This window comes from Colius striatus, chromosome 2, assembly GCF_028858725.1.
Source record: "Colius striatus isolate bColStr4 chromosome 2, bColStr4.1.hap1, whole genome shotgun sequence".
In the NCBI taxonomy this organism is placed as follows: Eukaryota; Metazoa; Chordata; class Aves; order Coliiformes; family Coliidae; genus Colius; species Colius striatus.
Genome location: NC_084760.1, coordinates 5,078,124 through 5,103,897, shown reverse-complemented (window position 1 = coordinate 5,103,897; position 25,774 = coordinate 5,078,124). Strand labels below are relative to the sequence as shown.

The following is a 25,774-nucleotide window of genomic DNA, read 5'->3' as shown; positions in this document are numbered from 1 at the left end:
GAAAAGAGTATCAGTGGAAGACAATAGACACATCCAAGTGTGAAGGGATGACAACAGAACTTTTGCTTGTTTTTAGAACATTAAACACAGTAAAAACATAGCTCATTCATTTTGACTCACACATCTTCAATCACAGAAAGACACCACAGGTAAGAGTTTATTTTATTGTGGGAATAATGTTTTTAACTCGTGGTACTGCTGCATAACTATTACAGTATTTAAAAGTGTCAAACAACAATCTTAGAGATTTACAGACAATAAAAAATATTAGGTTTCTGTAAGCACGTATTTAAACATAGGTGTGATCTGTGCTTCATAAATGGAGCTATTTACAGCCACCTTGTCCTCAAGAATCATTATAATGTGAACTTAACTTGTAGGATGTATACAGTGGAAAAAGGGGTTTTCCTACTTTAAGTTGTCAACTGGTCTATGAATGAAAGGTTTCCATTTTATGACTGAACAGACAAACTGAATTAGAGAATATGTAGAGGGACTTGTCACACCAAAAGACAGCTTAGCAACCAAACTCTCATAGCTGAGATTTAGCTGAAACCCATTATTCTGTTTAGATCAGTAGGTTTTCTTTAATAACTTAATCCCCCCCTCCCCAAAATATATTATGCCTTATGTTATCTCTATTAGAGTTACAGAGTAGCTCCTATTACAAAACCAAACAGATGTCATTCAACAGATCAGCTATGTCACTGTCTCACTGCCTGGTGATTTTATGTCAGCAAACAATTAACAAACAAAACAGATCACATTAAAAGCTGGAAGGGATATAATGTTTCTTATAGAATCATAGAATGGCAGGGTTGGAAGGGACCTTTAGAGATCATCCAGTCCAATCCCCCTGGAGAAGCAGGGTCACCTAGATCAGGTCACATAGGAACATGTCCAGGCGGGTCTTGAAGACCTCCAAGGAAGGAGCCTCCACAACCCCTCTGGGCAGCCTGGGCCAGGGCTCCCTCACCTGAACAGTGAAATAGTTTTTTCTTATATTTAAGTGGAATTTTTTGTGTTCCAGCTTCATCCCATCACCCCTTGTCCTGTTGCTAGCTACTATAGAAACGAGGGATATCCCAACCTCCTGACACCCACCCTTTAGATATTTATAAATGTTAATAAGATCTCCTCTCAGTCTCCTCTTCTCAGGCTAAACAGCCCCAGTTCCCACAGCCTTTCCTCATATGAAAGCTGTTCCAGTCCCCTGATCATCTTGGTGGCCCTGTGCTGGCCTCTCTCCAGCACTTCCCTGTCCCTCTTGAGCTGAGGAGCCCAGAACTGGACACTTATAACTAAGTTATCCTCCTAATTCCTTCATTATCAGATTTTTCCCAGTCAAATCTTGCATCAAACAAGCAAAGCTAAATAATACTGGCTTTAATATACTTCTTGCCATCTATGTCATTGTGTTTCAATAAGCCAGACCCTATTAATGATCATCATGCCCTTGGTCATACCCTAAAGGGATGGAAGAATCCAGTACAATCAGAGGAATGACAGAGTATATCACATATGTTTGTGGAACCAGACAAAAGCTCTTCTCCTATCCACTTTCTGTATGTACTGTACATTCTGAGGATTATCAGTAGCAAAGAGGATTATCGGTGATCTGTGTATTTGCATTGACCAGATTAAACATCTACATTGAATTAGTCAAACACTGAGTAACTGTATCTGAAGAGATTGCTGAAGCTATCCTAATCCAAACAATTGAAGAAAGTGCTGCATCCAGCATTTAGAGTATTTGATTTTTACCCTCCACTACTTTTTATGTACAAAAGAAAAGAACTTTAATTACATGGGTAGCAGCATCTCATTCAAGGAAATCTTACCTTGTTTATTCATACATTCTGAAGCTTGACACTTTAAATTAATCACAACAATTTGTGGTAAAAATGATACTTACCAATTATTACCTGTTGATGGCTAAGATATGCACAGTAAAAACTTATTATTAGGTCACATAATATTAAACACCTGCAACACAGAATTTGCTTCTTCCTATATGTCTATGTCTTATCAATCACTTACTGGAGGGTTTAGATAGACAGTAAAATCATAAAAGAATGTAGGCTAGCAAAAACTTGAGAAGTCTTTTACATCTTTAAGGGGGGTATAATTACAGAAGTGGATAATTATAAAATACATTCATATTCTCATACCTAAGTAATCCAAAGAGAAGTTCACAGGATTCAGTTAATGCCATTTCAGTAACCCACTGAAAGCCAAACATTTCCACTACATTATCTTCATAGTCATTTGGAGAAGGATCTATCCTCAACAAAACCCTGTAAAAGAGAGTCAGAAATATTCATATATTCCCCAGTAATAAAACTATAGAATACAAGAGCTACCTCTGGCTTATGTACTACTGATATTTTATCAACATGTATTGGATAGATAGGAAGGAGCAGCAGTGCTCTCAAAAGAGACTGTTACATCTTTTACAGCAATATAATACATGGTACATAAAATACGAAAACTCCTAGCTTCAAGAATATAAAAAACACAATATAGTCAGAGGGAAACAAATAAAAATTAACAAGCTACCACCTTGAAGCATCTTCATCCTTTCAAAGGGGACGAGGCACAACATACAGACTGTCCTTAACAGAAGAGGCTGCTACCTTAAGAAGTTCCAAATAAACACAACTAGTGCTGTTGAGGTGAGGGAGCACTGGAAGGGGCTGCCCAGATGGGCTGTGGAGTCTCCTTCTCTGGACACATTCCAAAACCACCTGGATGAGTTCCTGTGTGCCCTACTCTAGGTGGTCCTGCTCTGGCAGGGGGGTTGCATTGGATGAGCTTTCGAGGTCCCTTCCAGCCCTTATGATTCTGTGATATATGCTCCACTGTATAGAACCTGTCTCAATGTACAATACATGCTTAAAAACTAGTGCTAGAACACACACTTGCCCCTTTATATACATTTAATAATATTTATAATAGAAAGCATTGCTAAAAGCACATTAACAAAAGCTCACCTTTAAGCAGGTGAACTGCTGAGGGTCACAAAATGTGACTTCATTATACCTTAAACTAACACTAGGCCACAACTAACCCTTGCTCTGGCTAAAGAAAAACACTGAATTATCCTTTCACTCAAAGAGAAGAAAATCAGATACCCGTATAGATTGGTAAGACATTATTAATTATACAAATATTTCATTAATGTGGTTTCCAAAAGAACAATCAAAGCAAGCTGTGTAACAACATAAAAGGCATCAAATTATTTCAAGTTTTTCCCACTGCCATTCACAAAATACAGATGAAGCTGAATTCACTAAGATAAAAAAATATTCAGTTTTAAAATCAAAAAATGTACTGGGCAAGCACTTGTTTTTCTTCTATTACATGCAAAATTCTTATTGAACTATGCACTCCAACCAATTTAATTCTAAAGGCAAAAAGAGCATCTGCTGAATCATCTGCTTGATCTCCCCTAACACCTGTAGTTCACTTGGTAACTGCTGAAACACTGATCTGTTTTAAAGCCTTTAAGCAATTCAATCTAGTTAGTCCTGTTTAGACAATGAAGACAGAGGAGTCCCTCACAGGCAGGCTTTTCCAAGAACTTCCAATCCAAGTAGACAAGGTGAACAAACAACAGGAGAACAGTACTGCCATCAGTGTAGTGATCTGGGATTCATAGAATCATGGAATGTTAGGGGTTGGGAGGGACCTTTAGAGATCATCTAGTCCAACCCCCCTGCAGAAGCAGGTTCACCTAGATCAGGTCACACAGGAATGTGTCCAGGTGGGTCTTAAAGACCTCCAAGAAAGGAGCCTCCACACCCTCCCTGGGCAGCCTGTGCCAGGGCTCCCTCACCTCACAGTGAAATAGGTTTTTCTTACGTTTAAGTGGAACTTTTTGTGTTCCAGCTTTATCCCATCACCCCTTGTCCTGTTACTAGCTACTATAGAAAGAAGTGTTGCCCCAACCTCCTGACTCCCACCATTTAGATATTTGTAAATGTTAATCTCTCCTCATTCTTCTATTTTCTAAACAGCCCCAGGTCCCGCAGCCTTTCCTCATATGAAAGATGCTCCAGTCCCCTCAGCATCTTGGTGGCCCTGCACTGGCCTCTCTCCAGCAGTTCTCTGTCCCTCTTGAGCTGAGTGAACCCAGAACTGGACACAGGACTCCAGATGAGGCCTCAGCAGGGCAGAGTAGAGGGGGATCAGAACCTCCCTTGACCTGCTGCCCACACTCTTCTTGATGCATCCCAGGCTACCATTGGCCTTCTTGGCCATGAGGGCACATTGCTGGCTCATGCCAGCACTCCCAGGTCTCTCTCTGCAGAGCTGCTCTTCAGCGGTTTGACCCCCAGCCTTTCCTGGTGCAGGGGGTTGTTCCTTCCCAGCTGCAGGACTCTGCACTTGTCCTTGTTGAACCTCATGAGGTTCCTCTCTGCCCAACTCTCCAGTCGGTTGAGATCCTGCTGAATGGCAGCACAGCCTCTGGGGAATCAGCCAGTGCTCCCAGTTTGGTGCCAGCAGGGAACTTGCTGAGGGTACACTCTGTCCCCTCATCCAAGTGGTTGATTAAGCCTGTCTATGTACAAGGTCCTGAGTAAGTTTTCACATTTCAAATTGTTTCTGTCATGAAATCTTTGTCAGGATGGAATCCAGTACTGACAACATTTATGTAGACATGAGCTCTCTCAATCCTTTATTTAACATTAATTTGAATTAACTGCTCTGATCTAACCTAAATAAATGATAGATATGGTAGGGAATGGCGGTGCAGTGCAACTCCAATTAAAGCTTTACGGAAAAGTCTGTGGAAGTGAAGGTTAAAAAGACCTCAAAGTAACAACATAAAATATGAGGAGGAGAGAGAGACTGAATAATTATAGTTTTGTAGAAAAAAAAACCAAGACAATCCCTGCAGAATCAGCAAATGGCATGGCAAACTAAGCTGGATCACAGACAGTAAAGAAGATACTAACTAAATCAAAGTAATGTTTTAGAATCTCATGGAAAATACTCAGTTGTTATGCATGTGACTTTTGAACCTTAAATCCAGAATGCATGCAAAGGTAAGGCTTTGAGAAAGATGGTCCTAGAAATACAAAGGACAGTCCCAGTGATGTGAGGAAGCTGGACAGAGCAGGTTTGTTTCCATCACATGGACAAGACAGAAAAGGCCAGCACTGAATAGAAAAAACAGTGCTGCATCTTCCTCAGAAATTTAAGAGGTCTCAGATGCTGTTTTCTAACAGGCCAGTTTTGAAGTGTCCTAACAGGCCTGTAACAGGTCCTTTAACAGGTCCTTCCACAAAGCTGGACCTAGACCACTGTTCAAAGCAGTGCATCAATACAGTTGCCCTTCACACTTTGGTATACCATCAAGTTGAGCTCAGGCTCGTAAGAGCTGAAGAAAAAACTGATTTGGAAACACTGTCAGCATTTAGATGCACCAAATACCAGCGGAAAGAACATCTTAGAAGGATGTTATATTTAACTCATACCTCTTAAGAGATCCACTTGCTAAATAAGACTCTGCAGAGAAGCTTCTCCCTCCATTTTGGTTGTCAAAAACACAGGAAAAACACGGTGGCTTTGAGTTCTCATTCTCCACTTCCATTGCCATCTCCAAGCTGTCAGTGAGAAACGGAGGTGTGGAGGAAGCCACAAAGTCATCGTCCATTGTTCCCATCTGATCCAGAAAATAAATAGATAAATAAGAAAAACACTCATAACCCTTCAGCTCAACTGAGGACACACATCTGACTAACTGTAACAGCAAACTAAGAGAGACGCTACCAAGAAAAGCAATCATGCTCTCATGCTCTGCCACAAAAAATTGATCCTTTGTGAAGCTTTACCTTCCTCCTTCACAACCTGTTCAAGGAGTCACATCAGTGACTATAAAGAAACAAAGTAACTTCATTTTCTTCTGGTGTAGCTCTCCAAAATGACAATCATGAAATTAGGCTAAAGCAAAATCACAGCTCCTTCGAAGAAGCAGTGAACACACTTCACGTGGTAATTATTGAACCTCGAAATGCTAAAGTTTTAAAGCTCAGAAAATGATTGCATGGCTTCTAACATGAAGTTGGAAGTTTGTATTGAAAAAGTCTGATGTCCCAGGAATCTGTAAGAAGAAGAAACAAAAGCAAAAGAAAGATCATGTCCCAGAGAGGTTCACTGCATACTTAACACTAGTGAATTAATATTTTTTACTCTACACTGACAGAGTAGAACTAGGCAACGGGTGCTAGAGTTCTATAACAACATGCATACAATATACAACAACATAGAATCATAGAATGGTGGGGTTGGAAGGGACCTTTAGACATCATCCAGTCCAATCCCCCTGCAGAAGCAGGTCAACCTAGATCAGGTCACACAGGAATGTGTCCAGACGGGTCTTGAAGACCTCCAAGGAAGGAGCCTCCACACCCTCCCTGGGCAGCCTGGGCCAGGGCTCCCTCACCTGAACAGTGAAATAGTTTTTCCCTTACATTTCAATGGAATTTTTGTGTTCCAGCTTCTTTCCATTATCCCTTGTCCTATCACTAGCTATAAAAGAAAAGAGGAATGTCTCAACCTCCTGACATCCACCCTTTAGATATTTTTAAACATTAATAAGATCTCTCTCAATCTCCTCTTTCTAGACTAAACAGCCCCAGTTCCTGCAGCCTTTCCTCATATGGAAGATGTTCCATTCCCCTGATCAACTTGGTGGCCCTGTGCTGGCCTCTCTCCAGCACTTCCCTGTCCCTCTTGAGCTGAGGAGCCCAGAACTGGACACAGTACTCCAAATGAGGCCTCAGCAGGGCAGAGTAGAGAAGGAGAAGAACATGCAAAACAAGTAAAACTCTATGTTTTCAATTTAATTGCTGGCAGCTTTTGACACCATCTTATGGAAAGTAGTTTAAAACGTGGCTAGAGATTGGCATTAGGGACTTGATGAAAAAAACATGAGCTCAAGAAAGAAAAGAAAGCAGTTTCTGTCCTACTTTCCCCTCCTTCAATCACATTCCTGCAGCGCAGCCGGCTGTGCAGCAGCAGCGCAACTCTTCAGTGGGTGAATGACAGCTAAAGGGAACGCTCTAAATCACAAGAAAAGTAGTTTCTAAGGGAAGTCTGTTCAATTCAGGATATGAAAATAACACTGGGGGAGGCGAGGGGTGCGAACAGAGTACAAATGGGGCAGCTCTTCTCGGTCGCAACTCACAAGACAACTCAGCATTTGTCTTATTACACCCCCGACTTGAAGCGCCACAACCTTCTCGGGCAGCCATGCTGCACAGCGCCCCGGGCTGCTGCAACCCGCGGGCGGGAGCTGTCGAGCGGCGACAAGAGCCACCGGCAGCAGCAGCTCAGCCAGGAGAACAACCACCGAACCACACACTCGCTGCGGATCTGCCACGACCAAGACCCCGGCCCCCACCCCGCAGCGCCTCCGGCCCAGCACCGTTCCCCTCGCCCTGAAGAGGCCGGGACGGGCCATGGAGACGCGTCAGCCCAGCTACAGCACAGGGAAGGAATGGGAAAGGCCCAGAGGGATGGTGAACGCGGGGCGGTGGAGTACCTGCGCGCTGGCAGGGCCGCCGCTGCCCTTCCGCGCCCGGCCGCTTTTCCGTGCGTCCCGCGCGCCGCCGTTCCGCCGGCACTGCGCAAGCGCCGAGGCGCCAATTGGCCGCCGGCCGCTCCGCCTTCCCCCACCGCCCCTCCGCCTTCCCCCGGCGCCGCCGCTCCCCTCAGCTTCCCGTGCCGCGCCGTGCCCGCCTGCTCCCGCCTGGCCCCGCCTGCTCCCGCCTGCTCCCGCCTGGCCCCGCCTGGCCCAGCCTGCTCCCGCCTGCTCCCGCCTGGCCCCGCCCGCTCTCTCCTGGCCCCGCCCGCTCCCTCCTGGCCCCGCCCGCTGTCTCCTGGCCCCGCCCGATGTACCCTGGCCCCGCCCGCTCTCTCCTGGCCCCGCCTTCTCCTTCCTGGCCCCGCCCGCTCTCTCCTGGCCCCGCCCGCTCTCTCCTGGCCCCGCCCGCTCTCTCCTGGCCCCGCCCGCTCTCTCCTGGCCCCGCCTTCTCCTTCCTGGCCCCGCCCGCTCTCTCCTGGCCCCGCCCGCTCTCTCCTGGCCCCGCCTTCTCCTTCCTGGCCCCGCCCGCTCTCTCCTGGCCCCGCCCGCTCTCTCCTGGCCCCGCCCGCTCTCTCCTGGCCCCGCCCTCTCTCTGATGGCCCCGCCCACTCTCTCCTGGCCCCGCCCTCTCCCTCCTGGCCCCACCTTGTCTCTCCTGGCCCCGCCCGCTCCCTCCTGGCCCCGCCCGCTCTCTCCTGGCCCCGCCCTCTCTCTGATGGCCCCGCCCGCTCTCTCCTGGCCCCGCCCGCTCTCTCCTGGCCCCGCCCTCTCTCTCCTGGCCCCGCCCGCTCTCTCCTGGCCCCGCCCGCTCTCTCCTGGCCCCGCCCTCTCTCTCCTGGCCCCGCCCGCTCTCTCCTGGCCCCGCCCGCTCTCTCCTGGCCCAGCCTGCTCCCTCCTGGCCCCCCCGCTCTCTCCTGGCCCCGCCCTCTCTCTGATGGCCCCGCCCGCTCTCTCCTGGCCCCGCCCGCTCTCTCCTGGCCCCGCCCTCTCTCTGTCCTGGCCCCGCCCGCTCTCTCTTGGCCCCGCCTGCTCTCTCCTGGCCCCGCCCTCTCTCTGATGGCCCCGCCCGCTCTCTCCTGGCCCCGCCCGCTCTATCCTGGCCCCGCCCGATGTACCCTGGCCCCGCCCGCTCTCTCCTGGCCCCGCCCGCTCTCTCCTGGCCCCGCCCGCTCTCTCCTGGCCCCGCCCTCTCTCTCCTGGCCCCGCCCGCTCTCTCCTGGCCCCGCCCGCTCTCTCCTGGCCCAGCCTGCTCCCTCCTGGCCCCGCCCGCTCTCTCCTGGCCCCGCCCTCTCTCTGATGGCCCCGCCCGCTCTCTCCTGGCCCCGCCCGCTCTCTCCTGGCCCCGCCCTCTCTCTGTCCTGGCCCCGCCCGCTCTCTCTTGGCCCCGCCTGCTCTCTCCTGGCCCCGCCCTCTCTCTGATGGCCCCGCCCGCTCTCTCCTGGCCCCGCCCGCTCTATCCTGGCCCCGCCCGATGTACCCTGGCCCCGCCCGCTCTCTCCTGGCCCCGCCTTCTCCCTCCTGGCCCCACCTTGTCTCTCCTGGCCCCGCCCGCTCTCTCCTGGCCCCGCCCGCTCTCTCCTGGCCCCGCCCGCTCTCTCCTGGCCCCGCCCGCTCATTCCTGGCCCCGCCCGCTCCTGGCCCCGCCCGCTCTGTCCTGGCCCCGCCCGCTCTCTCCTGGCCCCGCCCGCTCTCTCCTGGCCCCGCCCGCTCTGTCCTGGCCCCGCCCGCTCTCTCCTGGCCCCGCCCGCTCTCTCCTGGCCCCGCCCTCTCTCTCCTGGCCCCGCCCGCTCCCTCCTGGCCCCGCCCGCTCTCTGATGGCCCCTCCTGCTCTCTCCTGGCCCCGCCCGCTCTGTCCTGGCCCCGCCCGCTCTCTCCTGGCCCCTCCTGCTCTCTCCTGGCCCCGCCCGCTCTCTCCTGGCCCCGCCCTCTCTCTGATGGCCCCGCCCACTCCCTCCTGGCCCCGCCCGCTCTCTCCTGGCCCCGCCCTCTCCCTTCTGGCCCCGCCCTCTCTCTCCTGGCCCCTCCTGCTCTCTCCTGGCCCCTCCTGCTCTCTCTTGGCCCCGCCCGCTCTCTCTTGGCCCCGCCCGCTCTATCCTGGCCCCGCCCGCTCTCTCCTGGCCCCTCCTGCTCTCTCTTGGCCCCGCCCGCTCTATCCTGGCCCCGCCCGCTCTCTCCTGGCCCCGCCCGCTCTATCCTGGCCCCGCCCGCTCTATCCTGGCCCCGCCCGCTCTCTCCTGGCCCCTCCTGCTCTCTCCTGGCCCCGCCCGCTCTCTCCTGGCCCCGCCCGCTCTATCCTGGCCCCGCCCGCTCTCTCCTGGCCCCGCCTGCTCTCTCCTGGCCCCGGCCGCTCCCCTCAGCGAGGTCGGTCGGGCTCGCCCCGTCAACTGCGTTGCGGTTGCTGCCCGCGTTCCGCTGGTGTGTGTCGTCGGCCTCCGTTGGGCCATGGCGCAGGTCCGCGCAGTCCCGGGCATGTCCCTCCCGCCTGCCTGGATGCCCCACTGCGCTTCTCTTGGCGTGAACTCCTGCCTTTTAGCCTCCTGCTCGCTACCAGCATCTGCTCCTTCCGAGCCCACCTCATTCCTCCTCTTACCCGTGCTATGCCCATGCTTCCCAGTTCCTGGTAGTTCCTAGCATGCTCACTTGCCTACTAATTGCTGTTTCAATGAGTTTCCTGGCATCCACTTATCCCTCTCTTCCCCCCAAGCCCACAGCACTCCAGCAGCTCGTCCCAGTGCCCCTAAAAGCCCTCAGCTTTCACCGCTTTGCTAGGGGTCCCTTGCCTGGCCGGCCACCACAAGTGCTTTCTGTCCACCTCTCACCTGAGCCATCCTTACTGCTAGTAAGTGCCCTAGGTCAGGCTGCTGCTTCCTCATTGCACTTCAACTATCCCCTATGTTTCTTTGGCTTCCTTCTCATCTAGCCTGTACCTGAACCTCATTTGCCTTCCCTTCAGCTTCCTCAGTTCCCTCATCCCTATGTTCCCTCACAGGCATGAGCAAGAGGTCCCGGTCTTTTACAGACCTGATTGAACCTTCTCATGCGTGTCAGATTCTTTGCCCATCTCAGGACAATTCTCAACAAGCATGGGAAATTATGTTTTGTATGTTTGAAACACAGGCTGGGTATCACCCTTTTCTCTTATTGAAGCACTTTCCTTGGGTATGACAGTAACCGCAGAACAGGGGCCAAGGAGAAGGTCCTAAAATCTGTGACTTAACTTTGCTTAAAATGCATACTGAGCACCTAGCAGCTTCTGGGTCTTTTTTCTGGGTCTTTTGTATTGCCTTAGGTTTGCTTTAATTTAAAAATGAATGCTTTTCCAGTTTTGCCTCGGGTGGGTTTTTTTGGGTGTAAATTAGCAGCAGTGCATGAAACTTTTCTTCTAACAAGAAAGTTGCTATAAAAAGTTTGGCAGTTGCTGCCACAGCTTGCTGTGAAAACTCTCTTGTGATTAAAAATGCTTCGTTTGCTTCTATGTCTGTAAGAATCTCTCATTTCCTTCTTTAAATTCCTGTCTAATTAAAAAAACAGTACATCATGGTTAAATAAAACTGTACCCAGGATAACCCTGATTTCCATATGCAGATTTATCTGCACTGACAGCCCCCTCTCCCTCTCTGTTTCCTCTCTCCCTCCCTCTCTCTCCCTCTTTCTTTTCCCCTCTCTTTCTCTTCCTCTCTGTCTTTTTGTCTCTCTTTATGGCTATTGCATTATGCCTGAATAATTTTCAGCCTTTTTTTTTTCCCTCCCCTTTTGCATGCACATGCTAAAATAACTAGACAAAGATGCAAGGTGGTTGCTGCAGTCTCTGTCTCTAGGACAAACCTAAGAAAAGCTTGTGATTGAAATGCTTTTTTCTTGTCTTTTTTTTTCCTCCACCCATGCTCTATGATTAAACTTCCCCACGATGGGAAAGAAAAAGGAGCTGGGAATGCAATAAGGTTGAGGAAAAATCCCATTGCAGCACTTGCACCCAGTGGCGTCTGCTGCCAGATGTGCTAAGGTTCCTGGACTCCTTGACATTAAAGGCAGTATCAAAATATTTGGAGACAAAAGCTGCATCCTCAGTGATCATTTTCTTTATTTAACATGGCAGCAGGCACCGTGTGGGGGAAAATCAACACGCTGGATGTTGAATTGGACTTTTCTCCTTTCTAGGATGAAAGGATGTTATCTATCCCATGCCAAGAGGGAACTGAGGTAAGAGAGCTGATCCAGCTCCTGCTTTTTCGTAGTATATTTCCTAAGCATCTTTTCTGAAACAACATATATGTGTAATATATAAAAATGTATGTATTTGTATATTTCTGTGTTTGTATATTTGTATATTCTGTTTCAAGTCAGTCAGTAGTGGGGTTTTTTTTTCTCTGTCTTCACATCAAAGGAGAGAAAGTTAATCCACAATATATATTCAGAGCTTGTTCAGAAGGGGTTGTTTTATGTGGGGTTTTTTTTTCCAAATACGTTTTTGTTTCCAGAGGAGACTTCAGCAGTGACATCATGGTCAAATACTGATACTAAAACCTGTTTTCAAAGTCAAAAAAAACCCCAAACCAGTAACTTTGTGATAAGAAATTGTGCTGGAGATTCGTATGCTTTTCTTTTTGGTTGCACCCTAAATATTGGAAGTCTTATTAAAGGGATAGTGAGGTTTTATTATTATTATTATTTCTAGCACAGAAGCAATGAATGGTGCATAATTAAGTACAGTATTTAATTTGGCTGTTGTGAAGCAAAAGAATAAGGTAATAATTTTTATTGTACTAATCAGACTCAAGATGTTCTCTGTGTTAATTGGGTTAAAAAAATTGCAGTACTTATTAGAAATTCTAATTTCACAATGCAGCACTGACAATAAGCTCAGCCAGTGAATTATTCACATCTTTAATTTGCTCTCTTAATGACAGTGTTCTGTAATCAGAGTGCAGAGACTGCTTCCTATGCATTATGTATGATCTTCAGGACTTAAATGCAGGACATTATGAAGCCTCTCAGTGGCTCAGTAATTAGTTTTCCACAAGACAGGGCTTAGATATTCACAGATAAAAGTCTACAGTTGAGATAATGTTAAGGTGGTGACTCATGCTAACAAAAGCAGGGAAGTTCAAATGTAACGCTGAAACTGCTCTCCGTTCTCCCTCATTGTGCGTAGGTGCAGGGGGAGGGGAAGAAAGTCTTCAAAACTAGCCCGCCGTGGTGAGTACTTTGGGGACAGCCCAAGGGGGCAGCCCGGGGCTCATTTCACTTTGGAACCTTGTTTTTGGCAGCTCTGCTGATCGGGAAGCGGGGGGGATGGAGGTGGAGTGACATTTTGTGCCTCTTTTTAAACGTTGTGTAAAGGGCAATAACGGGTGTACTATTAGAGAGCAACCATCTATAGGAGACATTAGATGTATTTTGGAGGATTTTATCTGAAGCACAGGTGTTTGTCTGACATATTACAATGTTTTGAATGGCAGCTAGAACTTTGGGGACACCTGATGCTTGCTGTATTGCTGTTGTGCCTGTTACAGCTATGACACTCTTTGCTGCGTACACGTTTTGGAAAACATGCTTTTCTACCAGTTTAGTTTTCACCATCCAAAAGGTGAATCATAATGCAGGCTGCATCTTTTTTTTTCTTTGGATCATCTCTTCTGGTGTTAAGTTATTTAAATGCAGGGAATATGCATGGTTATATAACTTTCCTACTTCTAAATGCTGCTTATTATGGAATAAAAGCCATGAAGATTGAAGTTGGAAATTGTAACTTTTCCCATGCTTAGTTGCTAGTCAGACTGGCAGCTCTGTGTTTGTTCTGGGTTCTAACATTATAACAATCATCTATTTTCATTGGAAATAAAATAATCTGACTAGAGAAGGTTGTTTGCTTATTTTGTGTTAACTCTCCAAAAGCTGCTCTGAAATAAACATAGTGTTGTGCACTGTTGACAAGGTTGTGCTTCTAATTGTTAAAAACCATCTAGCAAGAAAAGTTTGAGGCTCAAGTTTAAAAAACTAAGCCACTACAGATACCAGCTTAATAGTAACATATGGATATAGAAGTGAGGATTTTGAGTACATCTAGATTTTAGAAGCAAAACATTTTGAAGCTAATTCCTTTAGAAAATTATCAGCAAAGACTACATCTAGAATTCTGTGTTAACTCATAGTTGATGCTACTGTTGTCTGGTCTTAAGGCCATGGGACAAGTTACTAAGTCATTCTACTTAGCAAACAGAAGTGCTATATACTGTGAAAGAAACAGAAGGGAAAACTTCTTCCCTGTTGAGGTGAGGGAGCACTGGAAGGGGCTGCCCAGATGGGCTGTGGAGCCTCCTTCTCTGGAGACTTTCCAAACTCATCTGGATGAGTTCCTGTGTGACCTACTCTAGGTGGTCCTGCTCTGGCAGGAGGTTGCACTGGATGGTCTTTTGAGGTCCCTTCCAACCCTTGAGATTCTCTGTTTCTGTGATTGGACAACATGTTCATGTATAGGCCAATCCCAAAAGTAATTGTGGTTAACCTGTTGAATAAAGAAGCTGTGGATTAGATCAATGTAGCTAGGTGATCCATAGTGAGAAGATTGTATCAGAATCCACCTAATTGTCTCCATGAAGAAATTGATTGAGTCTTTTGCAGAACAGGACTTTCAATCCAAGTCAAAGTCCCGCAGCAAGTAGCACTGTAACATGGTATCATTGGTACTACAGAGCTACGCTTCTTCAGTAACTTCAGCAGTTGGAAAGTACTCCAGGGCATCCTGCTCACTCTCCTACCCCTTTCTTCAAAATTAGGATCTTTTTAAATGAACACCTGCCTGCCTTTGCAAGGATATGATTACTCACTCAAGTTATCTATTCCGTAGTGTTCCCATTAGAAAGTTTTTCCAGCTTTCTGATCGTAACTTGCTGAAAGTAAATTACTTGAACCTACTGTTTTTTGCACAGTGGTTATAGGAAATTTAACATACTGGAGATTCTTAGTCATATTTTCACCATATTCTTCATCAGCCCTCATTTTATATTTTATATATATATATTAAAAATGTCTTTTTTCTTTATTTTTCTTATGATTTAAATCATTATTTCTTCTTCTGTCGATCAGTTCTTCTTTCTTCTTGTTCTCCTCCTCACCCAATTACCTTTTTTTCCTTGAAATGCACTGCTCCAGACTTAAGCATGGTATTCCAACTGCCATGGAAGTTCTGTGTTTTCATTTAATGAAAAGTAGTTTGTTGCTTCTATCGTTTTCTCTTAACAATATGACTTACACGTTGGTGGTGCAATGACATCTGTTATTCCAGGATACAATCTAATACAGTACAAAAAGAAGCAACATGTGTTTGAATAGGTTTTTAATTCAAGGGTTTGTAATTCAAAGGTTTATGCTCCAAGCAGGAGTCTTTATGGATATAGTATCCAATAGCCTTAACTCTCATGGTACATACCAGTGACTGACCTGATTAGTGCTGTCTGGATGTAAGCCATCATACTGAAAAGAATGTCTGAAGTGATCAGTCTTCAGAGGATTGTTTCAAGGTGTAGAAGCACTATTGAAGAGTCAATATTTAACCTATACCTCTGTTGTAGAGGAGCTTAGGTGTCCAGAAGAAGTTAAACTCATTTTTTTTCCACACAACCCCAGCCAGATCGGATAATTTTGTGTTTGAGGCACTAGAACAGTCAGATGAGAAAACTTTTTAATGAACGTGGCAAAGGTGTTAGTGGCAACCAGAAATAAGGTCTAGAGTTAACTATGCAGCAATGACCAAGAGTGTTTTAGGTAAAAAGTGAGTGTAAATTGTTGTCTACCCAATCTGTTAAAATGGAGATCAATTAAATTTTAGCTCTGAGGAAGGAAGAGCCCAATAACATTTGTAGATCACAGGAAGACAGTTCATACTCTTAGTTGTCATGACATGGGAGGAGAACTACAGTTCCAAAGCCAAAATGAAGGAGTCATGTGTCTGAAGAATTAAAGATGATTTGTGATGTTTTCAGGGGATCAGGGTTAATGTGATCTGGTCATGAAGACACAGTGGCTACCAAAGAAAATTTTAAGGACCATTATGTGATTACACAGGCATCTAATTTGTATGTTTGGAATATACCCCTTTTGTTGTCCTCTTACTGGCTTGTAACTTTCTATATTTAGCAATGTTGCAAGGTTTTTTGAGTGATCTGATTAATATTGCTGTATTTATTCTTCTGTCAAAAAACCCAAAGGGTTTTAACTCGGTTCAATTTTAGTGCTGTCTCTAATAAAAAGTTAAGAAAAGTCCACCCACAATATGTTTCCGAGAGTCATGTGTTGTGATTTTATTTATCGTCTTCCAGACACAAGTACCATTATAAATACTAGGTTCTGAAGTGGTATGATGAGTTAAGTATGTCCAAACATCTTCTCCTCATCTCCTAATCCTCTTGGGCTCCTCAGCTCAAGAGGGACAGGGAAGTCCTGGAGAGAGTCCAGCACAGGGTCACCAAGATGATCAGGGGACTGGAACATCTTTCATGTGAGGAAAGGCTGCAGGAACTGGGGCTGTTTAGTCTGGAGAAGAGGAGACTGAGGGGGAATCTCATTAACATTTATAAATATCTAAATGGTGGGTGTCAGGAGGTTGGGACATCCCTTTTTTCTCTATAGTATCTAGTAACAGGACAAGGGGTGATGGGATGAAGCTGGAACACAAAAAGTTCCACTTAAACATAAGAAAAAACTGTTTCAGTGTTTCAGTGAGGGAGCCCTGGCACAGGCTGCCCAGGGAGGGTGTGGAGGCTCCTTCCTTGCAGGTCTTCAAGACATGTTCCTATGCGACCTGATCTAGGTTGACCCTCCTTCTGCAGGGGGGTTGGACTAGATGATCTCTAAAGGTCCCTTCCAACCCTACCATTCTATGATTCTATGATTCTGTGATCTAGCCTAATAATGCAGTCCTTTCATATGCATAATTCCCATGAAAACCAGTGGGAGTAGCACATTGTAGAAGGAATAATGGCTACATATGCCAAGATATCTCCCTTTTGAGTCATTGTTTTAACTTGATTGACAAAGAATAAGGTTAACCTAAAGAAACAAATATAGAAAGTAGAGAGTTTTCGTTAATGTTTTGAATTCCTAATTCCTCTGTTTCTCCATTGAAAGATACATGCCAATGGAATGACAATAATGAGAGTAATCAGAGTATGTGACACAAATCTCAAATGAATTTGCATTCACTAATGCTTTCCAGGAAATATTTCTCAAGTAGATCATATGCATTCTAGTCAGTAGAATTTCATACAATTGTCTTGATATTAAGGATTCTAACCTGTATATAAACCTGTGGATATATTGTATGAAGTAGAATACTGATTCTATATTCATACTATTAACACAGTTTGGGCTTTTTTTGCAAACATCCCACAAAAGCTTCTCGCTGTTTCCAGCTGGCTTCTCTTCTGTCTCATCATCTACACACGCTTTCTGTACTGAGTCTCACTCAAGAAGCTACATTCATATAGAATCATATCCTCATTAAACTGCAGCTTTCATTGCTTACTTGCAATTTTTTCAGCCATTCTTTTCATACTTTCCTCATGTTTTGTTTGAAGCTCAGGAAGCCCTTTCCTATCCTGAGAGCATCCCTCCTTAAGACTCTTGTTATGTTGATACATGAATTGACAACAGTTAAAGAGTGACGATGTCCCTGAAAACTTTTCCTGTCATAGAGTCAAAGAATGGTAGGGATTGGAAGGGACCTTTAGAGATCATCTCGTCCAACCCCGCTGCAGAAGCAGGTTCACCTAGATCAGGTCACACAGGAACATGTGAAGGCAGGTTTGAAAACCTCCCAAGAAGGAGCCTCCACACGCTTCCTGTGTAGCCTGGGCCAGAGATCCCTCACCTCAACACTAACATAGTTTTTCCTTAAGTTTCAATGGAACTTTTTGTGTTCCAGCTTCTTTCCATCACCCCTTGTCCTGTTGCTAGCTACTATAGAAAAGAGGGATGTCCCAACCTCCTGACACCCACCCTTTAGATATTTATAAATGTTAATGAGATCCCCCTTCAGTCTCCTCCAGACTAAACAGCCCCAGTTCCCGCAGCATTTCCTCATATGAAAGATGTTCCAGTCCCCTGATCATCTTGGTGGCCCTGTGCTGGCCTCTCTCCAGCACTTCCCTGTCCCTCTTGAGCTGAGGAGCCCAGAACTGGACACAGGACTCCAGATGAGGCCTCCGCAGGGCAGAGTAGAGGGGGAGCTGCTGCCCATGACCTGCTGCCCACACTCTTCTTGATGTGCTACTTTATGGCCATTTTCTCTCATCCTATTATAGAATCACAGAATCACAGAATGTTAGGAGTTGGAAGGGACCTCTAGAGATCATCATCCCCTAAGTCTGGGCAGCTTTCCAGCCCCTCTGCCCGAAGCCTTTAGCATTGCCTGGGGTTATTGTGACCCAAGTGCAGGATCCAACACTTGGCCTTTTTAAGCCTGGTACAGTCGGCCTCAGCTCATTGATACAGCCTATCCAGATTCCTCTGAAGAGCCTTCCTGCCCTCAAGCAGGTCTATGCACCCATCCAGCTTGGTGTCATTTGCAGACTTCTTGAGGGTGCACTCAATCCCCTTGTCCAGTGCTTTGTTTCTTAGAACTTAGTCACAACCCAATTGTATAGCCCTGAAGGTTTTCTTCATCCATCAATCACAATCCTTATTTCAACATGTGAGATGAAGTTGTCCTAACTGTGTGTCATCAAACTAGTTTTTAGCTAACTATACTAAAACTGTAAAACTCTTTCCTATTGGGTTTGTTGGATTTGATTTTTTATTCCCCTAGAGAAAAACTGCTCTGACAGGGGGATTGGACTGGATGATCTTTTGAGGTCCCTTACAACCCTTAAGATTCTGTGATTCTGTGAAGAAAGGAAGACCTTTCTCTTGAAAGGGATTCCAAAATATAATAGGAACCAGTAAAAAACAATGCTTAAAAAATGTGTATAGAAATCAGTACAGGTTGTCTGAAAATGAGCTTTTAGACAGTACATTAAGACATTGTATACATGTACCACTTTTCATCAGTTGATCTCAAAGCCTTTGACAAAATAAATAAACTTAACCTTCATTTTGCTGATGCCCTGGATACCTGATTTCTAAAATTTAGGTGGTAAAATGATGTAATCTTTGCGTTGACAGCAACCACTTAAATAGGGCTGAAACAGACATTTTGGCTGAAGAGTTCAAAGTAGCAAACTTTAACATAACTGTACAAAGGAACTATTCTGAAGTGTCTATCATGGAGAAAAAAAGGAGGAGCTTTGTACTTCCTATCTGATATCTATTCAAAGGACTAGCTCTGTGTGATAACTGAAGGGAATGCTACTGTTATGATCCTATCTCTAGATGTCCATATTGTGATCTGAATATAAGCTGGACTATCCTTTCTGAAAAGAAAAGTTTGATAAGATAGGAAGGTGATGATAGTGTCTGATGGCCACATATGAAATCTCCAGAGGCAAATTTCTTCCTGGCAAGAGAGAAGTTTGTCTGTCTGCCACTGGAGTAATTTTCTGTTTGTAAAATGCCTTCATTTTGCCTACTGTGTTTTTAGTAAACACACATACACAGAACTGCAAGGAAATCTATTTTTTTATAGAGATTTCCTACTTTAGCATGGAGATTGGACTAAATGATCTCTAAAGGTCCCTTCCATCCCCTACCATTCTGTGATTCTATGATTTCCTGATAATTTGTACTGTAATTTCCCAGGTGTGCTTATATGACTTAGAAGTACATTAAACGTCCCTTGTTGTCAGTCTGATGTGAAGTTTAAGCATGGAGCAGTGGAAATAAAGAATAGTGAGAATAAATTGACAGCTGTCTCATTCTAACCTAAAACTCCAGAAATGAAAACACATTATCATGAAAATAGTTTTGAAAACTGTCTTTAATTAATTAGTGGCCATAAGTAATGAATTATATCTAATTGTGTGTGATATATTCTAATAGATTTAACAGTACTTACCAAAAGATGGTAACTGTCAGTTTTGAAAAATGAAAATTGTACAAAGGTGTTGTATGACAGATTAGATCTAATAGTTTCCAGTAGGTTGATAAAAGCTGTAAAATTGTGCTATAATTCTGTTTAGATCTAACCACTTTTAGTCATCCTTATCCAATAAAACAACACTCCAAAGATATTCTCATTTATCCTTTGCTCAGACTGATGTGGCATTCAGTATATAGAATCATAGAATGGTTTCAGCTGGAAGAGACCTTAAAGCTCAAGGAGTGCAGCCTTTGTCCCAGCCCTACCAACCTCTAGACCATTTCCCTCAGTGCAACATCCACCCGGCTCTGAAACCCCTCCAGGGACAGGGACTCCAGCACCTCCCTGGGCAGCCCCTGCCAATGCCTGACAACCCTTGCAGCAAAGAAATCCCTCCTCACATCCAGCCTGAACCTCCCCTGCTGCAACTTGAGGCTGTTTCCTCTTGTTCTATTGCTTGTTCCTAGGGAGAACAGACCCATCCCCGCCTCGCTACAGCTTCCTTTCAGGTAGCTGTAGAGACCAAGAAGATCTCCCCTGAGCCTTCTTTTCTCCAGGCTCAACAGCCCCAGATCCCTCAGCCCTTCCTCATAGGGGATGTGCTCCAAATCCTTTCCTAGCTTGGTAGCTGCCTCTGGATCCTCTCCAGCACCTCAGTGTCCTTCTTGTACAGAGAGGCACAAAACTGGTCACAAGATCTGAGGTTCAGGCTCACCAAAGCTGAGTCCAGGGGAATGATCATCTCCCTGCTCCTGCTGACAACACTGTTCCTGATCCAGGCCAAGATGCCCTTGGCCTTCTTGGCCACCTGGGCACACTGCTGGCTCATGTTCAACTGCTGCCAACCAACACTGCCAGGTCCCTCTGTGCCTGGCAGCTTTCCAGCCGCTCCTCCTCAAGCCTGTAGCACTGCTGGGGGTTGTTGACCCAGCCATCCAGCCTGTCTAGATCTCTCTGTAAATCTTCCCTGCCCTCAAGCAGGTCAACATTTCCACCCAGCTTGGTATCATCTGCAAACTTACCAAGGCTGCACTCTATCCCCTCATGCAGATCATTATTAAAGATGTTAAACAGGAGTGTCCCCAGCACTGAGCCCTGGGGGACACCACTTCTGACTGGCCACCAACTGGATTTAACTCCATTGACCATGACTCTTTGGACTTGACCAGTTTTTCACCCAGGAAAGTGTCTGCCCAGCCAAGCTAAGAACAACCTTTGTGGATGAAATGAAAAAAAGAACTTATCTCAATTCAACACTGGGTGCAGTTACAAGCTGAAAGTTCCAGGAGACTGTGGTAGCCCATCTTAGAGAAAGGACTGAGGCAATGCTTCTGACTTATCAGTATTCCTTTTGGAAAATGAATGCATTTTTAAAGGTGCATTGAATGAATGGTACTTGTGTTTCACCAAGGGAGCAGAGCTCACACACCTCGCCCTTGCTCTTTGATAGGAAAAGCTCTCACATAGTCACTTGTTCTGGTGCGTGAGCAAATACGGTTCTTGGCAAAAAAAGGCAAACAAACTCTAAGCTCTGATCATTTAAATTCATGAAAAATATGAATGGTTTTATTCCAGTGTGCTGACCAGCTGCTCATTGGGGCAGACATTTGTGTAATCAGGTATTTGAGAGTGCATTGTTCCTGTATTAATAGAATGAAAACAGGTCTTGTTTTGATTTGATAATCAGCACTAGAGACAGTGTTGTTGGTTGAAATGATGAAAATTGTTTTGACTTCACCTGGAGGAGGTTTTATCCTATTTAAGTTGGATTTAATTTTTTTTAGTGGAAGATATGATATCATAAGAAAGCCAGAAGGAAACTGATTGAGAGACTTTGAAAAGAGCATAAATGTTAGTGTTCAGCTGCCATTCCACTCTCTAGGTATTTAGCGATAGAGCACACCTCTGTTTTGTGCAGTAAACAGACAGACCACCAAAATTTGCCATGCTTGTGGCAAAATAGAACTGGAATTTATCATGAAAATCTGGCAAATTCACTGAAAAGAAATTTATTTTAGTATTTTTAGAAAATAGAAGTTGGGGTTTTTTTGTCTTCAAATTCTGCAGATGCTATTTGAGAATAAGTTGAAGTGACCAGGGTTTCTGAACCTTTATTTTCTGGAAGCTGGGTCTTGTTTCTAAAGTTTAAGAAATCCTGGTTTTCATTACTTTTGAATATTTTGATCTAGATCTTTTCAGTAAAAGTATTTTGATCTTGTCAATATATACCTTCAGGTATTCACAGCAAAGCAGGGAGCATTTTTAGATAAATGTTGCCAGTCATCTTTACTAATTGAATCTCTTTTATATTGGCACAGAGATATAGTCCTCTTGAAATCAATACAGTATCTTAATACTTCTTAAACCAAGCTATTATTAGTACCAACATTAGCTAGCTATACTTGATAATCATAGCTGCACAAAAGCCATCTGTCCATTATAAGTAAACAGTATGATAATTAATTTAGAAGATTTTTCCTAACCTTAAATGAGGGTCAGTTAAGCTGATGATGTCATATTTGAAGTGAAAAGACACTATCTAGGGTCTACCCAAAGTAATATCACTGAATTCAACATCTTCATCAACAACCTGGATGAAGGGACAGAGTGTAAACTAAGCAAGTTCCCTGCTGGCACCAAACTGGGAGCACTGGCTGATTCCCCAGAGGCTGTGCTGCCATTCAGCGGGATCTCGACCGGCTGCAGAGTTGGGCACAGAGGAACCTCCTGAGGTTCAACAAGGACAAGTGCAGAGTCCTGCAGCTGGGGAGGAACAACCCCATGCACCAGGACAGGCTGGGGGTGACCTGCTGGAGAGCAGCTCTGCAGAGAGAGACCTGGGAGTGCTGGTTGATAATAAACTGACCATGAGCCAGCAATGTGCCCTCGTGGGCAAGAAGCCAATGGCAGCCTGGGATGCATCAAGAAGAGTGTGGGCAGCAGGTCAAGGGAGGTTCTGCTCCCCCTCTACTCTGCCCTACTGAGGCCTCATTTGGAGTACTGTGTCCAGTCTGGGGCTCCTCAGCTCAAGAGGGACAGGGAAGTGCTGGAGAGAGGCCAGCACAGGGCCACCAAGATGATCAGGGGACTGGAGCATCTTTCATATGAGGAAAGGCTGCGGGAACTGGGGCTGTTTAGTCTGGAGGAGAGACTCATGAGGAGGACCTCAAGGGGTAATGGGATGAAGCTGGAACACAAAAAGTTCCCTTTAAATATAAGAAAAAACTATTTCCCTGTTGAGGTGAGGGAGCCCTGGCCCAGGCTGCCCAGAGGGGTTGTGGAGTCTCCTTCCTTGGAGGTCTTCAAGACCCACCTGGACACGTTCCTATTTGACCTGATCTAGGTGACCCTGCTTCTGCAGGGACATTGGACTAAATGACCTTTTGAGGTCACTTCCAACCCCTACCATTCTATGAATATAAGTAAACAATATGGTAATTAACCCAGAAGATTTTTCTTAACCCTAAACGAGGGTCAATTAAGCCGATTATGTCATATTTGAAGTGCAAAGACACTATGGTCTCCCATTTGTACTGACAAAATACTGCTTCTGTTTCTGCTTGATCTGAACACTTGATCACTTTGATCTGAACAAATTTGTGGGATGTCTTCTACTCTGCTGCAAACATGAACTGCATTCTCTCCCCATACTAGTTTTGAATAGTAGATTTTGGGGACTCAGGGTTTAAAACGTTAATGCTTGTCAAAGTGTTTTTAGTCGGGAAACCAAAGTAGTCTCCTATTTCACTCAGATTAATGCTGTTTATAATCTTGCTCTTATTCCAGCTCAAATGTGAAGATTGTTAATCATAGAATCATAGAATGTTAAGGTTGGAAGGGACCTTTAGAGATCATCCAGTCCAACCCCCCTGCAGAAGCAGGGTCACCTAGATCAGGTCGCATAGGAACATGTCCAGGTGGGTCTTGAAGACATCCCAGGAGGGAGAATCCACACCCTCCCTGGGCAGCCTGTGCCAGGGCTCCCTCACCTCACAGTGAAATAGTTTTTTCTTATGTTTTAGTGGAACTTTTTGTGTTCCAGCTTCATCCTGTCACCCCTTGTCCTGTTGCTAGCTACGAATAATAGGGCTATAATAAGAGCTATAAGTTAATAGAGCTATAAGTTAATTGTGGAAGGTTTAGTGTCATACAGTGGTCTGCTAGGAGAATTTTTCTGTTTCAATTCTGCATCATTAAGTTGTAGTAATAAGGGAAGTGATGTGATCCATCTGTTGTTAACAACCATGTTCTCCGAACTGCTGCTTTCAACCTACGTACAGGACTCTGTAATGTCTTCTAGGAAGATCCAGTGAAATGTAGATAGAGGTAAATCTAACTCTTAGGAAAATTCTTTTTTCTTTCCTTTCTTTTTTTCCCTCCACAAAAGTAACTTAGTGGGGAATAAATGGAAGAATGTCTGACCTCTTTTCTAATTGCTGAGTTTGGACTTCTGCCTGTCATACTTCCAAGCTGTGGTAGTTAACATCTTAACAAAGCTTTGTTCATGAACATGTTTTGGTGTATCTGCTCATCTGTTCTATCCTTCAGATGGTACAGACGGGTCACTTATTTAAAGAGAAGTGTAGGACTTATGCCTTTCTGGACCCTATGAGTCATCATCAGCATAAGCTTCTTATGAAAAATGTTATGAAGATAACCTCAAGTCTTACACAAACAGAAATACTGACTAGTGGGAGAATATGCCAGGGAAAGAAATATGGTCAATTTGATACTTTCTTCTCTTCCTCTCCTTGGATTGCTGTTACAGATGCTGTCTCATGCAGGATATTGAACCAGTTGGACTTCCAATCTGATCCCATTCAAATGTTCTTAAAGCACCTGTCTCTTATACCTAATATCTGATTCAAAGGACAGATGATTAACTTCCTAATACAAAGAAAATAGTGTGGCATAGTGGCAGAATGCACATTTCCTTACACATTGCACATTTCTCTAGCTATTCCCAGCACTTTTGGGCAGGATGTTAGCCAGAGTAGAAGATACAATGCTGTCTTTTGTTTATGTGTATGATTCCTGATGGTCAAGAGTAATGAGGACAGGATTGCCTTTCTTGGTGATTAAAATGAGACTTGTGGCAGTTCAGTGCTTAAATTATAGAAAATAACCCAGGAAATGAATGCTCTCAATTCTGCTTTAATCTACGTGTGCCTAAAACTCATGGATCTTAATTTCCATGGACACTGAAATGTAGGTTCCTGCATGTACTTACTCAGTGAGGCCACTGCATCCTCATTTCTCCTTAATATCTGTTAAAAATCTAGAGTTGAAAAATGGTGGCACTGAGCACTGCCTTCATCTTTGGAGGTGTCTGGTATGTTTTGGGAGAGGTACTCAGTATGCTCCCAGGGCAGAAGGGCAACACTAAGTTCTACATAAATCCCCAAGTGTGATCACATCTCTGTTTCCTTGCAGCCAGTTTTAGCAACCAGTTTGTTCAGTAGTCTTAGGAAGGTGATTGGGGAAGGGGAGCTGGTAGGTATTGGGCTTTTTGGTACTGAGGAGGAATGCCAGATTCTTGATACTGAGCAGGAATGCCAGATTCTGCCTCCCTTGGGCAAAGGAGATAGAAAAGAAAGTGTCTTGCTGTATGCCAGAAAGACAGAGGGAGGGGAAAGAGCAGCACACTGGTCTGTTTGTATACTTTGAATTAGAAATCTTTGGTTTAAGAAATAATTCTGTAAGGCTAAATGCACCCTTATTTCCTATGGGTTTGTGTTGGTGAATTGATATTTTAATTGAGTAATACACAGGCTGCAGGATAAACTCATCCCTTATTACACAAGAGAGAATCAATTTGAGAGAGAGGATTCTGCACTGCTAAGTAAAAGTTGTATTCACTTAATTTTTTTAGTCAGCAGACACCCTTTCCAACTGCCTGCTATCACAAACTCTGTAGGAATGTTATACCTTTGAGACCTTTACCCAAATCTTAGACAGAACTGATTACTGGAAATAGTCAAGAGCAGATGAGCAAGACAACAGTACTAATTTTTCAGGAAACCGTGCCCAAAGGAACAATAGTTTTTGGTCCAAGGAGCTTTTTGTTCTCTCAGAGTCTACAAACAGTGCTGCTAAGTTTAGTGTCTTAGTAAAGGTATGGTATTTCATAGAATCATATTTCCTTCATTTAAACTCATTTAAATATA

General features: G+C 45.0%; 2 protein-coding genes across 2 annotated transcripts in view; both read right to left on the bottom strand.

Moving 5' to 3' along the window:
- MMS22L (MMS22 like, DNA repair protein) overlaps positions 1 to 7,623 on the bottom strand; it is a 107,531-nt gene extending 99,908 nt beyond the window's left edge. The window contains exons 1-3 of the mRNA XM_061989708.1: positions 7,553 to 7,623; positions 5,484 to 5,671; positions 2,172 to 2,297 (exon numbers count right to left, since the gene is read on the bottom strand). Coding sequence (XP_061845692.1) covers positions 2,172 to 2,297; positions 5,484 to 5,671 — 314 coding nt within the window. The 5' untranslated portion in view covers positions 7,553 to 7,623. The remainder of the gene's footprint in view (positions 1 to 2,171; positions 2,298 to 5,483; positions 5,672 to 7,552) is intronic.
- LOC133625023 (spidroin-2-like) lies at positions 7,490 to 10,038 on the bottom strand. The gene is made up of 2 exons (XM_061991478.1): positions 9,919 to 10,038; positions 7,490 to 9,808 (listed from the first exon to the last, which is right to left on the bottom strand). The coding sequence occupies exons 1-2, from the start codon at positions 10,036 to 10,038 to the stop codon at positions 7,490 to 7,492; spliced, it is 2,439 nt and encodes an 812-aa protein (XP_061847462.1).
- Positions 10,039 to 25,774: the final 15,736 nt, after the last annotated feature.

Coding starts and splice junctions, on each gene's coding strand:
- LOC133625023 (XM_061991478.1), bottom strand. CDS start 10,038: ATGGCCCAACGGAGGCCGACGACACACACCAGCGGAACGCGGGCAGCA. Junction 9,809..9,918: donor CCGGGGCCAGGAGAGAGCAG/GCGGGGCCAGGA, acceptor GGGCGGGGCCAG/GATAGAGCGGGCGGGGCCAG.